The 18,731-nt window shown below is 32.6% G+C and overlaps 1 protein-coding gene across 1 annotated transcript in view; it reads right to left on the bottom strand.

Annotated features, from left to right (window-relative positions):
* The window catches only part of LOC115876877 (zinc finger protein Gfi-1-like), a 131,635-nt gene that overhangs the window by 91,278 nt on the left and 21,626 nt on the right, over window positions 1-18,731 (bottom strand). Inside the window, exon 2 of the mRNA XM_030892899.1 lies at window positions 1,816-2,046. Coding sequence (XP_030748759.1) covers window positions 1,816-2,046 — 231 coding nt within the window. The remainder of the gene's footprint in view (window positions 1-1,815; window positions 2,047-18,731) is intronic.

Genomic DNA, 18,731 nt, shown 5'->3' with positions numbered 1-18,731 from the left:
TCGCTATTGGTTTAAGAAAAGTGTCTCTTTAATCAAGAAATGTCCCTTTTCAATCAAGAATTTTTGCATGAATCAAAGAGACTATTGTTCTTGTAGCCAGAACTTCTTTGCATATTAATTTTGGGTTAAGAGTGAAATACTTTGGACAGATAGATTCTTCTATTCTCTAAAGTAAGTTTTTAAAGTTTAAGAAAAGAGAGTTAATACTTTGGGCAAAGAAACGTCATTCTTGGCCCTATTGAAAAGCGCCAATCTTTTGGGTCAAAGTCATATTCATTTCGACTGAAAGATCCTTTTTTTCAGTTTACAACTTTAACGCCTCTTCAAAAAGGTTTAATACAACATTTGCATAAAATAATCTTGGGAGATAATATCTGACCTTTTCAAAATTAACATTGAATTTCTAATGTCCCATGTTCCGATGCACCACACGGTATACAATAACAATTATATTTAAAATAATCCCATTCTTAAGTTATCTCTATGACCTATAATTATAAAACACCATATTATAAAACAATTATCTACTATTTCGATTACTAAGCCCTGATTGTTCAAATATAGTTTAAACTTGAGTCCATGTAAACTCTGAAAAATGCTGAACTCGGCCATTTTATTTCTGTAGTATGAGGTTAAAAGATGATTAAAAGCCTAGTGTAAACCTCGAAAATGGCTGTCTCAATTTTAATAGTCAGATACATAATTTTTGAACTAAATTTAACCCGAGGTTCAACCATAAGTAATTTTTTTTTCAATAACAAGGGTCAATAATCTTCCGCCAGAAACACTGCGACCTGTGAGGCCTATTGTGTCGGTCTCCTTTCTATATCTTGGGCGCAGATATAGAAAGGAGACAGACACAATCCCTGTACCCATCTCCTATCCCTGTACCCTGCATCAACTTATGCAAGTCCTTGAAAGGATGGGAGCATAGTTCCACCGGTTCTAGCCTTGCTGTCCCCAATTAAAAATGTCGCTTGTGATCCAAAGTCTCGCAGTGATATATGTGCTCCGCGGCGCTGCTTCAGAATCTTTATCGCAGAGACTGCAGTAAAGACTTCCTTGATATAGGTTGAGCTTGTTCAGGTAACATTTGCCAGACATGTCGTGTCCTGTCAAGAGACCTGTTGTAATACACAACTACACCGCACTTTATTTCTGCTAAGCATTAACAGTTCTTTTGTGATTTTAGAGCTAGGCCCTTGAATAAAGGCATTAATGTGTCTGTACCCCTATCTGTTCCTCCAGTGGACATTCTGCTTTTCGTTAATCCAGAGTTTTAGTGCACTACGGGCAATACATTTGGGTTTTCCCAATACTGGCTCTGGACCAAGATAGTTCAACTTGGTTTAAGTCTGAACTCATCCTGAAACCTACCAACAACCTGGCCTTGGTAAATATAAATAGTGCACTTAAAACTAAAGTATTTTAATAAGTCATTATAATTATTATAGAAATAAATATGTCTAAAGCCTGGTTCAAATACACTTGGATGTTAGGTAAAACTTGGATCAAATACACTTATGCTGCGCGCGTCTCACTTGGTCGTTGTTTGGATCGGACCAACTGATTTAAAATCGGTTGATATGACCCAAGTGGCGTCCAAATGAGACGCAGCGCAGCGTCTAAGTGTATTTGATGAAAGTATACTATGACCGTGTCAACTAGGATTAATATTGATAAGGTCACTACAGATGTAGATAGGTTTAGTTAGATAACAATTTATATACACAACTTTTCATAGTGAAAGAACACCGTTGCAAGAATTTTTTTTTATATGTTATGTTATTGATGGAGATTATTTGTCTGCTTTACCTGAAGATTTGGCTTTGGTGTCTTCACTACCATTGACCCCCGCAGCGGACACAGCTTGAGCCGCCAACGTGGACAGGTACCGTGGATCGAGGGGCACTATCGACGAATCCCAGAGGGCACTTCGGTAGCCGGTGAGGCCGAGGGCGGCAGCAGTGGAAACACTGCCCGTGCCATGTTGCCTCCGTCGCAGGAAGTTGGCGGCGAATAGGGAAGAGTAGTCCAAGGTATCATCTGGAAGTAAAATTCATTTTAAATAATAATATTTGAAATAAAAACAGAATAAGCTTTGTCAGCTAGTATATGATAAAAAATATATTTAGAAATTATAAATTTTCTACTATTTCATATAAAAACCTTCATTCTTGATATTTTTTATATGTATATAACGTCAAAAATATAAGCTACTTTCATTCAATTTGTTTCTACCCAAGGACTATACAGGGTGATTCTTAAATAAGTGCAAATGTTTTAGAGCTAGTATACGAATATATCTTGACCCCAAACATACGATTATGAGGTTTTTTCGCGAATATTTTTTTTTTGAAAATTTCGAATTAAAAAAATGTTTTTTTAGTTAAAAGGTATAATTTTTTGATAATATGGCAACATAGGTAGTAGATTACATTTACAAGAAAGAAACTCCAGAAAAGATCCACTGGTTCTCAAAAAAAGATTTCTCAAATTATTTTTCCAAAAAATCATTTTTTTTAAATTTTTAAAGTAAAATAATTCAGTTATTTTGGTTTTATTTGAGAAACGGTAAAGAGAAAAATGTTTTTTTTTATCGAGATCTACCAGCCCTGAAAATATTTGCACTTATTTAAGACTCGCCCTGTATATATTCTAGTATTATTGGTTTAAGCCCCAATCTGACAGTTTTCGAATTATCTGCGTATCATTTTCCTACTGCTAAAATTCTATTATTTAGAGCATGTGAGTAACAGGTCATAACTAGCTAATGACAGAGAGTGTAAGATAACGTAATTTAATTATCTGAAATATTTCCTAAAATTATATGTAGATCAAATCAAATCAAATCAAAAAGTCTTTATTAGGCGGGGCTCAGCCAAGGCTGCTTAGGCCCAACCTGACAAATATTACAAATGTATGTATAATAAATCCTATTATTCTATTACTAAACAAATATGTAACAAAAATTATTATGAAGGTATGTATTATGTATTCAAAAAACTAAAACTAACAAAAGAAAAAAATAATCACAAAAACATAGAGGGGAAAATCAGAGAGCACTCCACAGATCTTTGAGGTAATCTTTTTACCTTCCGTTTGAAGGTAGTTCTATTTGTTATAGTCTTTAAGTTATTAGGGGAGAATTAAAAAGTAAACTGGCGTAATAAGCGAGGACCCCTTAAAAGCAGAGGTGGCATGTGGTGGTACATTCCAGAAGAGAGTGAAATCCTCCTGGGATGCTCAATAATGTTAGTGGCAAATTGCAATCTTTGATATAAATAGTCCGGCCGCCCAGAGTTAACAATTTGACGTAAGAAACACGCAAAATGTACCTCTCTTCTCTTATTCATTTTTAGCCAACCATATTGTAAGTATGATGGCGTTATATGATCTCTACGTTTAACGCCGTTGGCGAATCTCATGCAAGTATTTTGCATGATCTGTATTCTGTTTTGGTTTATATCTGAAAGGCAAGGACCATACACAGTATCGCAATAATCAAAGAGTGACAGAATAGTTGCCTCAGTTAGCCTTAACTTTGTTTTAGCATCCAGCACAAACTTATACCTGTAAATTGATTTCAGCCTTCGATAGGCTGCTCTTAAAATATTAGTTACATGAGTATTAAATGTTAGATTACTATCAAAAGTGAGACCAAGGTTTTTACATGAGTTTTCAACACTTATGGGAACTCCGTTTAGATAAATTTTGTCCTTTATTTGGACTTTGGCCATCTGCCTATCAGTGCCAATCAGCATTGCTAACGTTTTTTTCAGGATTAAGTAACAGACCGTTCTTCTTCGACCACAAATTGATTATCGTTAAATTGTCATTAATCTCTGCAATGGAATCAGTCTGTCTAGTTGGCAAAATAGGCAAATATACCTGACATTCGTCCGCATATAAATAGTAAGAAGTTGAAATATTAGAAGGTAAGTCTGCGGTGAATAAAATGAAGAGTAGTGGCTCCAGAATTGAGCCCTGTGGAACTCCAGCGGAAACATTGAGAGAAGTAGAAACTACTCGTTCTCCCCTTTTGCAAACTAAAACTTGTTGTTCACGATTTGTTAAATATGACTCTGAAAAGTAAAGTAATAAGTTTCACAGAAGAAGTAAAATAATGACGTAAAAAATCTGGAATCCTCTTCCGTTATAACACTAGATTCGCAATGAATGTAAGCAATACCACAACACATGTTTAGTAGTCATCGGTATAACTACTACGATCATTCATTCCATCTGGAATCCATTCAGATTTATTTTTATGAATATGATAAGTATATGAATAATTTTAATTAGGTTAGTTTGTTACAGTGGTTTTTGAATAAAATTCTGGCCGAGCTTCCAAAATCAAAAGGAAAGAACTCGCTACTTTTCGGAAAAATGAATCTTTTTACGAGCAGAGTATCTCTCACTTTTTTAACAAAATATTCGCCGGACCCCGTCATATTGCATTTTGTAATTATCATGCATTTTAAAGAATGTAGAAATGATTGTGTATTTTCTGTACCTATCGACAATCTATTTACCACTGTAAATACCCTTTCTGTATGAGCATTAGTCCACGGAGACAAACAAAATTCAATAGTTATTTATATGTTAGAAATTTCTACTCATGAAATTCAGCACATAATTAGCGGCGCCTCCAGAGCATTCTGAAAATTAAAAGACAGTCATTAAAGTCAGTGTACTGAGCAATAATAATCCCCACTATGTTATATGGAATCAAAACCTGGGTACCGTACCGCCGCACCGCGCCGCGCCGTCACATGAACGCATTAAACAAGTTGCATAAAAGACACCTTAGATGACTGTTAAAAATCAGATGGTACCACCTTGTCTGAAACGTATCGGTCCTTGAAAAAGCTAGCTATGAGAGCTGAAGTCACGATTACTAAATCCCGCTTAAAACGGTAGAGGAAACCGGCTGGACAACTCAAAAGGTACAAAGATATTTTCCAAAAAACTTAAAGCGGGATAAGCATGTAGAATCAGTGGGAGGAGGCAACGCACAATAGAGCGCAATGGAGAAGAATTTTAAACTCAATTAACCACGGTAACCAAAAAGTAAAGAGGCAACAAAGCAATGAGATTTTTGAATGTACGGATTGCGGAAAGCAGATAACATCACATATCGGGCTTTTCAGTCACCGAAAAGCTCATGAAAGAAAACGCCTTGCGTAACCATCTTCTGATGCGTGTCAAATACTCGTCAGCGAGTACAGACAGTAGTAGTAGGTTTGTTAATATAATGATGCACGTCAATTTTTTCTAACGCAACAATTTTGAATTGATTGAATTCAATCAACGAAGATTGGGACGGAAAATGTCGAATGACAATCCTTTTGACGGGTAGAATTTTGGGGTCTGAATACCATCTGATCGCTTTACAAATGCATGAAGTTCTAATAATATATGGGATAATTACATATCGTTTTTAATATTTCTTTTTCTTAGACGAGCTTCGACGTTTTAAAACCACAATCTTAAAAAAGCGACTGCACATGTTAAACATAAGTTATTGTTACATGACTCGAACGGTTATGGATGGCTTAGCTGTACTTGCAACGTAACCCGATATTCTTCGTGGTAAAAAAAGGATTGGGGAGAGACATGTAAAAAGATTTGTAATTTTCTTTTAACGCCGCAGCCTATATTTACGTCACAGACGGAGGAAATGCTACTTAGTTTTTTGTTGGCTTTTAATTGTTTCGGTCTCATCTGTCGCATTAACGAACTTAAATCAGGAAGTTTCAGCTCGCAGACTGAAAATGTGCTCGATATTAATAACGCTTAATAAACAGAAATATTTTAGTTTATGCTGTTAAATATACAGAAGTCCCTCGTTTTAACGCGGGGGTTACATTCCTTGAATACCTTGTAAATCGAAATCGCTTATATTGAAGCAAACTGTTTATTACATAAACTATACAGGGTAACTTAAACAAGTGTAAAACTCCAGAAACACGTCTATGAAGTTTTTTTGTAAAAAGATAAAAATTTTGTAATTAAAAAAAAATTGAAAATTTTAAAATTTTCAGTTAAAAGAACATGTCAACAACAATCAATAATATGACAATATATAGATAGTAAATTAGATTTAGAAAAACGAAAAAACAACAATTTTGAAAATTTAGTAAAACAATATTTTTTTTTTAATTTTTAAAGTAAAATAACTCGGTTATTTTGGCCTTTATGAAAAACAGCAAAAAGAAAATTCGAATATATTTTTATTAGCTCTGTACCAGGGTGGGTCAAATTCGACGCTTTTAAATGGAAACACCCTTTTCTATAGGAGATGACAAAAACTAATATCGGTGTCTGGAATTCAATTTTTGTCAAAAACATGATGGTGAAAACCGCATATCGATATCTGTTACCGTTTCGGAGTTACGGGGTGTTTTTCAAAAATATGCATTTTTAACAAATCGCTGTAACTTTTTTGCTATGGAAAATTTTGTATTTTTATGAAAACATTTCCAAAGCACCTTTTTACGTAGAATTTAATGGTTCAAGTATAATTTTTTTTAAATTAATAATTTAAGAATTATCAACAGAAAATTTGATTTTTTATATGGGACACCCTGTATTGAACACCCTATTTTTAATTTATTGAAAATAATTTAAAATTGCCTTTCCAAAAATATAACACACTTGATATTTTACTCGATTCCTCTTCGAGATATAGAGTATTTAAAAATTCGCCCCCTTTAAATAAGTATATAGGCTTTGAACGGCACCGGCTGTAATGCAAAAAAATTCTAGCTGTGAGCATCAATTAAAACGAAAATAATATTTGCTATGAGAAATGCAGAATTTTATAACAATTTAAAATATATTTAACCAACATCAACACATTTAATCTATATCTAATAACAATAAAAATAAATAGCAAACCAAGACATGAGATTTTGCTACAGGTGTTCGACATATCGACCGTCTTCTGTTATTGACAGACGGGGCAGTTTTTGAACATTTCTCACGGAATTCATTAACTCAGTAGGGGTGAAAGATACCCTTTCATAACTGCTAAGTATTTCTAATTCTTGTAAAATTCTGTATTTCGAAAGGGATTATAACAAAATATCAAATGTATTATATTTTTGGAAAGGTAATATTAAATTCTTTTCAGTTAATTAAAAATATAGAGGGTGTCCCAAATAGAAAATCAATTTTTCTGTTGATAACTCATTAATTATTAATTAAAAAAAAATATACTTAAACCATCAAATTCTACATAAAAAGGTGCTTTGGAAATGTTTTCATAGAAATACAAAATTTTCCATAGCAAAAAAGTTACAGCGATTTGTTAAAAATGCACATTTTTGAAAAACACCCCGTAACTCCGAAACGGTAACAGATATTGATGTACGGTTTTCACCATCATGTTTTTAATTAAAATTGAGCTCCAGACACCGATATTAGTTTTCGTCTATCTCCTATAGAAAAGGGTGTTTCCATTTAAAAGCGTCAAATTTGACTCACCCTGTACACCACCTACATGGAACACAAACGGTGTCCCGTTCGTACACCGGAAGTCGAAAGTTGGTTAGCTAGATACAGAATAAGCCGTGGCTATATGATGTGTTGTGTGTTGTGTTCATATTGCTCTTCATTCCAAACTTTGAAGTATAGTCTTTTGATAAAGTGTTTATACAGGGGGTCCAAATTGTATTCGTAAAACTTTGCCAGCATATTCTGCAGAGAGAAAAGTTCGTATTGTCAAGGTATATTACTGGTTGCATAACTGCATACTGCTAAAAAAATCGCAAGGTGCACTGAAGTTTGAAAATACCACGAAATACCGTTAGAGTAATAGTAGTTGCATAAGTTGTGTTGTAAATAGTATAAGTTGTGTGTACAGAGTGAAACAAATAAATTCGTTAAGTATTTTATCGTGAGTTTAAATAGTGGACCCACGGAATCCGTAACAGTATAAAATCTCATTTTTAGGTTTTTACTAGATTCGATTTTTTCCAAATAATTTCTGAACTGAAGGCTATATTTAGATGAAAATTGGTGTCCGGAAGATTTTTAACATGAGAAATTTGATTTGGATGTCAATACGACTTCCCTTTGCGGGGGCGCCAGCTATGTACATATTTTTAACTGGTTTGAAGAGTAATACATTTTCGTCCGAAACTGTATGAAACTACTGAGTGAAAAAATATACATATCCGCCGTTCTGTTCGTAAAAAAAGATATCTTGCTAAAAATTGCTACGATTATTGGTTCTCGAAATATTTGGAATCGAAATAATCAATACATGTCATCACTAACAAAAATTGAACATGCGTTATAACCATTGCCTGGAAACTTATATGGTAAAATTTTGATATAATAATTTAGTACTAACTAAAAACACGATATGTCGCTAGTGGTAGGAAAAATAATTTTTAGAGGTTACTAGTTTATTTGGTTGCCTGTGATATGCACATACAGGGTGTTTCCTAATTAATCTAAAAAATAAAAAATCGTTAGAAAACGGCTTAAGGCGGGCTCTTAATAAGTATATTTATTTTTTTCTCGGCAACCGTTTGATGAACAAGAAAAACTTAAAAGATCAATAATTTTGTTGAAAAAGGATGGCCAGTCAAGAAAAAAATATATTTTCTTTAAAAAAACAGTAGTGTACCATTTATGTTAAGCAAAATATCGTTTTTTTTATTTTTAACACCCTGTAGATCAGAAAGGAAGTACTTTAGACCAAATGGTTATATAAAAATTGTTTTAAGAACACGACATGAGGAATCACACCACAATTTTTTAGACTAATTAGAAAACACCCTGTATATTGTCAACTTGACAATGAGTGTTGATAAATCAAAAAATACCTTTTGTGTGAAAAAAGCCCGATTTTCGCAGGAAAAATTTTGGTTTTTATTGAATTTGGGCCTGCGTCTGCAAATACTGGTATGTTTTTTAATATTCTATCTATCTTATAAATTTTAAATATCATAGTCAGAAATAGTTTTATTATTTATTAACTGTAAAATGGTATACTTATAACTTTTATCAAATATTGTGATTTACTTTCTACCTTGTAGTCAAAATTTATATTTAATAAACTGTAAAATATATATATTCTTATGTTTTATTAAAGTTACTCTGATATACTAATATATCAATGTAACTTTAAAACTAAATCCTTTGAAATCAAATATAAACATAAAAAATATTTACAGCAGAAAAGGCGAAGGCGCTGGGTTAAACGTAGTCTCTACTAAGAACACGGAGGGGCGCTTTGGCCCAAAATTTTACTATTAAGTTTCATATCTATCTTAATAGAAGATTATTTTCTTTTATCTATGGTTATAACTCTCTAACAGACGATGACAGAAGAAATGCAGATGACGTCCCATACCAATCTATTTATTTTACTAAAAAAAGTTTCTAATATTTTTTAAGTTAACTATGGATGGGTTTAAATATAAATCCGTCATGCGTCGTCTGTTGTTGTTTATAACCAGTTTTATTGGTTTATTTTAAAAATGACAGATCATATTTTAATTTTATTGGTTTGACGGAACGATGAACGATAAACGGACACCGATGGGTATGAACTCGCCTTTAGATTTTTGACGCTTGTCAAAGTCTTGTCAAATTATAGGTTATAATTTTGTGTCAAATGCCCTGCGTTTTGGAAGATGATGCATTTTGATTCGTGTTATTACGTGTGTTTTGTGTCTTTTGAAGTCAAGTGGATGAAAAATCGAGTGAAAATTAACTGTAGATCCAGAGCACAGTTTATGGTTAATACTCGCTGTCCAGGCAGAAAGTCTTATACACCAATAAAGTTACAAGTTACCATCAATAAAATTTGTATACCATCTCGTCATAGATAAGTGCATCTCGAATAGGACCATACTAAACACATACTAAAAACTGGAGTAGTAGTAAATAATGGATTTTAGTACTGCAGAAAAATAATGTCAAAAGGTACTGGTTTAAAAAAATTAAGATTGAAGTTCAACCTTTCAGATTCAAGATTAAAGTTCAACCAAAAATCAACCTTTAAGGTGTAAAATTTGGTAAGTGTTATTATTAATAAAATAGTTTGTTTTATTTATGTTGTTTGATTTATGTGGAATATTACAAATTTGTATTTGTACACAAAATTGTAAAATAAAATGCGGAAAGTTTCTTGACGCTTGAAAGTAAGAAATAGTTTCTATTTATATTTTTTTGGTATGTGGTGTTTTGTTTTTGTTTGTTTTGTATTAACATACCGTTTTTTTAAATAAAATAACTCGATTACATTTTTTCAGTTTTTTACAGTTTTTTTCATAATATTTTGAAGGAATCACTTGTCAGTCAAATTTTAAATATTTCCTGTTATGCGTTCCAGTTGTACCAACTTATTTCTTTGTAAAATAAAATAAACTACTTTGAAATTAAAATGACAGACACATATATCACTGTCAAGGATCTTCTCGTTGGACAGACTATAACTAGACAGTTATTAGACTAAAATCAGAAATTTGAAATGTTTTTGTGCCAAAGGTTCTACAGAAACTGTTTTATGATAATTTTTGCTGGAAAATATTATGATTAATTTAAAAAAATAAAAAGTTTCCCGATTTATCATTTTCGTCAAATAATTATGTAGCCAATATGTTTATTTTTCGGCAATAATGACATGTATTTATAATTTTACATTCCAAATATCTTGGGAACGGTTAGTCGATTATAGCGATTTTTGGCGAGAGGCCTTTTTTATGCAGAAAACGGCGAAAATGTATATTTTTCACTAAGTAATTTTATACAGGTACAGAGGAAAAGTGATTACTCTTCAAACCAGTTAAAAAATATGCAGGGCGCGCCCCTACAAGTCATATTAATATCGAAATCAAATCTCTCATGTAAAAAACAGACACCAATTTTCATTAGAAATTATTTGGAAAAAATCGAAATGAAAATAAAATTACTACACCCTGTAACTCTGAAACGAAGCATTTTAGGACATAAATTTATACGAACTTTTCGGACCAGCCTGTATACAGGGTGTTCCTTAATGTCATGCTAATATTTAAGGAGGTGATTCTTGGATCTATTCTAAGAAATTTTATATGAATATATGCCATCTTAACTTTTTAGATACAGGGTGGTAATATTTTCTATTTTTTTTTCAAAATATCTCTGATGGTATATTTGATACACGTCTTCCATGCATCAAAATGGTTATTTTCATATACAAAAAAATTGTTTTATTTCTTAATTTCCTTCCAGCCGACGCACAGTGTGAAATTTACGGGTTGTAGCTGGAAAAAAATATTTCAGCGACTCTTTTAATGAAATATTAGTCTTTTTCGTTTTTATATAAGAAATTTTATCAAGGCAAGGTAGACCATGCACCAAAATAATCGTAGTAGGGCATATACAGGGTCTCTCATAATGTTTGGTACATATATGGGAAACTTTTTTACTATAGTATCAGTGATTCATAAAATGTTATTTTTAATAAAAAATTTTGTTGATTAGAGAATAGTTTTGAGGTTAGTAACTACGGAGTTTAATATACGGAGTGTATAAAATTCTACAAAATGTGGCGTTGCCGAACCAAAATACATAATCTATAAGAAAGGCAAATAAGAAAGTACTATATACAAACAAAATACACTATAAAATGTTTGTGGGTCAAACCGATTTGGAAAAACTATCTAAATCGGAGAAAATCATACAATCAAAGAAAATAAAATAATCAATTGTTGATTTCTCGACGAACCTTACCGCACAAAGAGACTCTATTTGAGGTTTTTCTTTCATTTTTTACTCTTGCTAATACAGATAATCGAAATCTCCCCTTAACCAATCAGAATTTTTAGATAAGAAGATATGTTTATGCCTATTTGCCTTTTTCCATTTGTTCTCAATTTTCTGACAAAACGCCCTGGCCGAAACTCTTATACTTTCTTTGACAGCTCTTGAAAGATTACTAGAATCAAAGCGTTGCAATATAAAATTCACCACAGCGCTTCGCCGCTTCTTTGGAGTGTTAGAAGTACAAACCTCATATACATTCTGACGAGTGAAGTGCGCAGCCATCTTAAAAAATATATATGTATAGCAAAAGCGCACCTAAACGCAGCTAATTTTTTTTATGTCGAATGTTATAATAAGTAGCCTTTCAGGAAATGACAAAGTTATCATGGTATTATGTGGTATTATGTAACAAAAACATATTTAAAATAGTTAAATTACAATTTTTCATAGGTAACTGCAGGTACTTCTTTAACATTTCTTTTCAGTCAAACTATATAGCAGAAATATTTTTAAAAAATGATAGCTTACCATGTAGGCCTAATATAAAAATAATATCAATGTAGTTATTCCGTGAAAGTAAACACTTCTCACTAAAACGCCTGCAAAATTGACTAACGGGCTAGATATTTTTAGATGATTTTATCGTTTTGTCCGAAAGATAAAGTAATGAGCATTTTTAAATAATAAGCTTGATTTTAAAAATAAACATATGTTTTTTTATTGATGAATGGACATTCCTTGAATAAATTTTACAATAACTTAGGACCTGGGATAAAGTTGGCAAATCGAATTAATTCCACCTAGAACGTCAAAATTTCACACTGTGCGACGCAGAAATGATTTCCACACAACCAGTCAGCGCATCATATTCTCAGCGATTTGGCCCTGAAATAAATTGACTTAAGCAAAAACTATGCGTCAGACAAAAAAAATCAAGAGAAAATGTTTAGAAATGAATGGATATTTTGAAAAGAATTTTTATTTTAAAAGAAGTATTTTTCTCCAAAAATATTCAATGTAAAATTGGTATGGACGGCAATGGTTGAAATAAATAAAAGTCTTTGTATACCAAAAAAGGTATTTTGATGGATAGAAGACGTGTTTCAAGTTTCACTGTATATATAGCGTTGAACGCCTTGGGAGTAGCAAGGTACAGCTTGCTATACTAGAGCCGTTCGGGTATACAAGGAAGGTAATTTGGCTAGCACTACGCTTCAACCGCCAGTTATTACCTCAGGATTGTAAATCCCAAGTACTCATTTAAGGCTGAGTCGACCTAGGTACCCAAACTATTATTTTAATAAAAATAGTCGGCTGATGAAATGCCAGGTGTGGGATTCGAACCCACTACCTTGAGATTGGTAGACGAGAGCCTGTACCTCTACGCCACCGGGCACCTTCACAAAGATATCTGTAATAAAATCAGAGTTATTATGAAAAAAAAATTAGAAAAATTTACCACCCTGTATCTCCAAAATTAAGATGTTTAAGACATACATTCATATGATTTTTTTCTTTTAGAATAGATCCAAGAATCAGGCTCTTAAATATTAGCATGTCATTAAGGAACACTCTGGATTTCTACTTCCAAACTAAGTCCAGGTTAAATGTTCTGTTCTCAAAATGGTGGAGAACCTCACAATTAATTATTCCCGACACCAAAAAAATTATGTTCTACACCATACCGGATCTTTCCTCGGCGCCATAAAATCCCGAATTTTAGCGCCCTCTGTACACCACCAACCTGAAACAATTTATGCCCGTTCGTACACCGGAAGCCCGGCTCGGCAGTTCGGTCCGGTTTCATTAAAATTGACTCGAGCGCCAATTTAAATGCCACCCGGCGGATTCATAAATTCGGCCCCGACATCGCCCGTACATATTATGTGATTTTTATGTTAAATATTAACGGGTATTTCGCAGCTAAACGGGCAGAGTCGTTTTACGAAAACGGGCAATCCCGATTTATTAATACGCGGCGGGTGATTGAAAATGGCTGACCCGAATTTGATTCTCTGCAAACAGAAATAGTTATTCATCATTATCATTAGAGATTCATCAAGTCAAGTAGTTTGATGTTTTTAGAAACTACTTGACTTGATTTGGAAAACCGAGTATTTTAGAAGCTCATCACTACTTGCCTTTACTTGATTTTCAATCGTTACTACTTGACTTGATATCAAGCAGTTTCAAGCTACTTGATATTACTTGATTGCATCTTATCGCACTGTGCAATTGTGCATCCTATAATAGTAACTGGACATCTGTCATCTAACATCGATGATAATATCACTTAATATTATGGATGCTGATAAAACATCGGTTGAAAAATATCGATGTTTTAAAACATCAATGGTTAGTCTTGACTAGTGTTGCACAAGAGTCTTGAAAAAGTCTTGCAAGAAATTCAAAACAAGACTTTCAAAATTTCTTGTCCTAAATTTCAAGACAAGACAAGACTTTAATATGCAAGAAATTTCAAGAGTCTTGCAAGATTTCTTGAATTCAAGATTTCTTGAAAGTTAGAAATGATACATTTCTTTAAGGGATAATTTGGTCTTTGCGCAAGTTATGTCGGGTTTATACAACATTTACATAGTCGTAATCACAATCAGAGTCATAATCATAAAAATTAAACTATCCACTTCTTATAAATCTGTTGACATCTACCATGAACTTAGCCTTTAATTATTTTACCCAACTTCACTGATATAAAAATTATGATTATGAAAATGGTCTATAAACGCACATTAAAATTGCGTTGTGATTATGACGATGATTAAGACTGTGATTATGATTACGGCTTATGCAAATGTTGTATAAACCCGGCATTAATATTGACCTGTGTTCATTTTTTTTTCTATCATAGCCAGTGAGTTTAGAATGAAATAAAATAAAGTTGAGGCAACAAACCGTATATTGGTAATTTGTATTATACACAAAATTATATGTTATATGCCGCAAACTCTAGTTTTTATTTTTACGGCGAACAACGACATGTTGTATTATTATAGGTGTACGCATGTAGTACATACCTAAGTAGTGTATATAGTGCATACAAAAATGGTTTAATTTTGCCTTTATAGTTGAATCAACACAGCTTTGGGAACAAGTGACAGGACGAGGCTTTTACTTACACAGGCTCGCTACGCTAATCATATGCTGTTTTCTTAATGCATGAAAATTTGAATTTGGTGCCACTATATTTGTGTTGGTAGCGAATTTAAAACTGACGGGCGTTTGTCAAACTTCACTTTTAAAAAGTCACGTGTTCTCAAAGTCATGTTGGTTCAACTATATGAGTACCATAATTTTTTGCCATTTCATACTATGGCAAGTTAATTATTGCAGGATTTTGTGGATGATTAAAAATATCAAATGAAACTTAATACCAACTGAAGTAATCAAGTAGCTTGACAAAAATCAAGTATAGTTGTGAGCAATTGCTTGACTTTTCAAGTACTTGAAATTGTAACTAATTGACTTGAACTTGACTTAATTTCAAGTCAAGTCAAGTAACTTGAAAGTCAAGTCAAGTAGTAAAACCCTAATCATCATTATCATCATAATCATATGCAGACATATTCTACTGTTAATTACGACAATGAATCCATTGCGCATTCTTCTTTCATTTATAACGCTCTATCTATACTACGAGCGAGGAGGAAATCACTGCCAAAGCTTGTGCTTTTCAGGAAAAATTCCTCGAAATTCCCCGTAATACCTTCAAAATATCTAGCTGAATTTCGTTCCTATCATTATGTAGAATATAGAATGTTTAGGAGGGGAGTTAATCACCGCGACCTTACAGATCTATTGTTTGTCCCCCCTTCTTGAATTATAACGAATACAGGCTTAGAGCTTTAATGAAACCTCCAGTATCTGAGATGGCTCTACAGAGGTCAGCTCTCCATCCTCGACATCAGCCGTACCAAAGTTCATGGCACGAACGGTCTTCATCTCGGCGCATTCAGTTATAAGGTGTTCTGGTGTTTCCACGTTTTCCCAACAGAATCTGCATTTGCTGTTGTTTCTCAACTACAGCATACTGAGGTGTTCGTTGAGTTCTGTTAGAAACCCCGTGACAATCCGAAGATAGTTTTTACTTAAATCAAGGAAAGTCTTTGATTTTTCTTCGTCGTAAGTTCTGAAGAACTTTTTCGAGTGTTTTAAACCGCTGGAGAACACCCATTCCAGGTTACGGATGCAGTCTTCCAGGTTCTTCAGTTCCGCTTGCAGTTGGTTCCCGCTTGGAAAACTGAACGGTTCTGGTCCAGTCAGTGGAGTGTTCGCTCCTTTTCTAGCTAGATCATTTGTTTTTTTATTGCCTTCTATCCCTTGGTGAGCATGCACCCAGAGTAGGAGGACTTTATTTTCTTTGCCTAATCCATTGAACTTCTCTAGGCATTCTTTGACCAAGTTCGAAATGATGGTTACCCAGTTGAGCTCGTTTAGTGCTGCTTGACTATAGGATAAGATGACTATTTCCTGTTTTCGATAGTCCCTATCTAAGATAAATTGTATGCATCTTTCAATAGCTTAAATTTCTGCCTGAAAGATGCTGAAGTAGGTGCCCATTGATTCGGAGTATTTAGTTTTTGGCCCAAATACTCCTATCCCTGTCCCTGCTTTGGTTTTGGAAGCATCAGTATGCTACGTTATGGTATGGTCTTTTATATGCTGAGCAAACATTTCTTCCTTCTGATCCTTTTTATTACTCAATACTACAGTGAGGTGTTTCTCAAAGTTGTAATTTCTTGGTATGTCATCCACTGGAAGTTGGAGAAGTGGAATTTTCTTTTTGAAGGTGTTCCAAGCCCCTGACCTGAAAATTCTCCCAGTACTGTCAATGACCATTCTAATCATTGTCGCATTGACGTGACGTCATAAGTGATCAAGCTGTCTGGACTCATGTATTAGCAAAAAAAAAATAATTCAAGCCTTATGTTAAATTAATAACAGAACAAAGTAAAATAATACCTTTCACATACTTTTACGCAAAAACACCAAAAAATATTTTTGTTATGATGGCACTTTATAACAAATTAAAAACAAATCTAACCAATAATACCCAAAAGATTATGTTTGCTAACATAAATAAAAAAATCTTAAATAGAATGGTATGTTATTCAATATCTGAATATTAAATAATATAGAGGTTGTTGTATTTAAAAACTACGAATAAAAATTTTTCGACAGATTTTCTCTGTTAATTTTTTTTATGCGATAAAAGACCATAGCAGTTCAGGCAAAGGCCTACAACTTCTATTTTCAATTTCTTTTCTATATCTAAAAATAGAAGTGGTAAGTGATTTTGTATGGCTTGAGGAAAGGTAATTGATTATAAAGTATTTTTTCTCAAACTAGAGAATATGTTCTTCCACACGATTAAACTGTTATATAGTATAATTTATTTCTTGCCATAGCAATTATTTTAAATTGCTTTATATCTATCAAAAATAGTAGATAAAATAGTACTTTAACCGCAAGGGTAGATTAAATGATACTTTAACAGCGAGGATAGGTTAAAAACTTTATTTCTTCTCGCACGTTTTTTTAATTGCTTCCATTTTTGAAAATTTTTGTATTCCTTTTCATAAGTTATTCGGGATTTAAATGGAAGTAGTTTAGATATGGCGTTTGTCACCTCAGCCTGAATATCTGTTGGTAATTTACGTATTTCGTTTTGAGCAATTTCTGGCTCCCATTCAATCAGCAATCGACACGAAAGAGAATTAAAAAATATTGACTCAAAACTGACAACTAAAGAGACAGCTGTATTTATTTGTCAAATTACATAGAAACCAACGCCAACCTAGCACAATATTTTTTCTACTCGTAATAAATTCCTTGAAATAATAATTTCTGAATATTTTTTAAAACGTAACTCGCTATGGAAAAAAAATATTGTTTTATACACGACGATAAAATTGCATTATCTTTGTAAATACCATTTTATCGTCTTGTATAAAAAATAACTATTCTTATTTACAATAATATTGCCGTAAGTAAGTATTACCGTTTTTGATACTTTAAATATAATTTAAATATAAATAATTATATTAAATTAATTTTAAAAATAATATTTTAATGTAAATTTTATAGTACCTAATAATAAATACCTAATTAATTTTATAACTTTGAACAATAGATAGTGAATAGATTTTATACGATACTGCGAGATCAAAATACTAACTTTTAATAATCTACTATAAAAATACAATTGCGCTTTAACTTAACATTACTAAATTATAACATACAGATCTTGATGATATAATTAAGAAATAAATAGTGTACATACAAACACAAAGAAACAGTAGATGTCTGACTATATCGTTATAACAATCATAAAACACAATTAACTCAATTGTCAACCATCACTAATTAAACCAATAATATCTCACGGCAATATTCTAGTGCGATAAACAAATCCTTAACATGATTTTATATACATTTATTGAATGTACTGATCTATACCATTGAATTTACTGTATCTTCAGAAAATCTAAGCCTTATATACAATACCTATAAAATAAGATTTACAAGGAGTCTTAGCCAATGTCAAAAACAAAGAAAAGTAGTAAAGCTTATCAAAAAATTTTCTATATTGGAAAAATACTTTAATGCTTTTACGATTGGGGTTTAGCCGTTTTGTCGTTTTATTATTTTTATATCGCACTTTTATGACGGATTTTGATGACACTTTATTATTTTTGTGTCTACCGGTTTAATGTTTGTCATATACAGGGTGGTCCGAACTGTATTCCGGAAACTTCGGCAGCATATTCTGCAGATAAAAATAAGCAAAAAAGTTTGTATAAATATATGTCCTAAAATACTTCGATTCGCATATACAGGGTGTAGAAGTTTCATTTTTATTTCAATTTTTTCCAGATAATTTCTGAACTAACGTCGATCTTTGGATGAAAATTGGTGTCTAGGAGTTTTTTGACATGAGAAAT

The sequence above is a fragment of the Sitophilus oryzae genome, unplaced genomic scaffold, assembly GCF_002938485.1.
Source record: "Sitophilus oryzae breed Bouriz unplaced genomic scaffold, Soryzae_2.0 scaffold_1059_pilon_pilon, whole genome shotgun sequence".
NCBI lineage: Eukaryota > Metazoa > Arthropoda > Insecta > Coleoptera > Curculionidae > Sitophilus > Sitophilus oryzae.
Note: the sequence above shows the minus strand (reverse complement) of the source record. Positions and strands in the feature narration are given on the sequence as shown.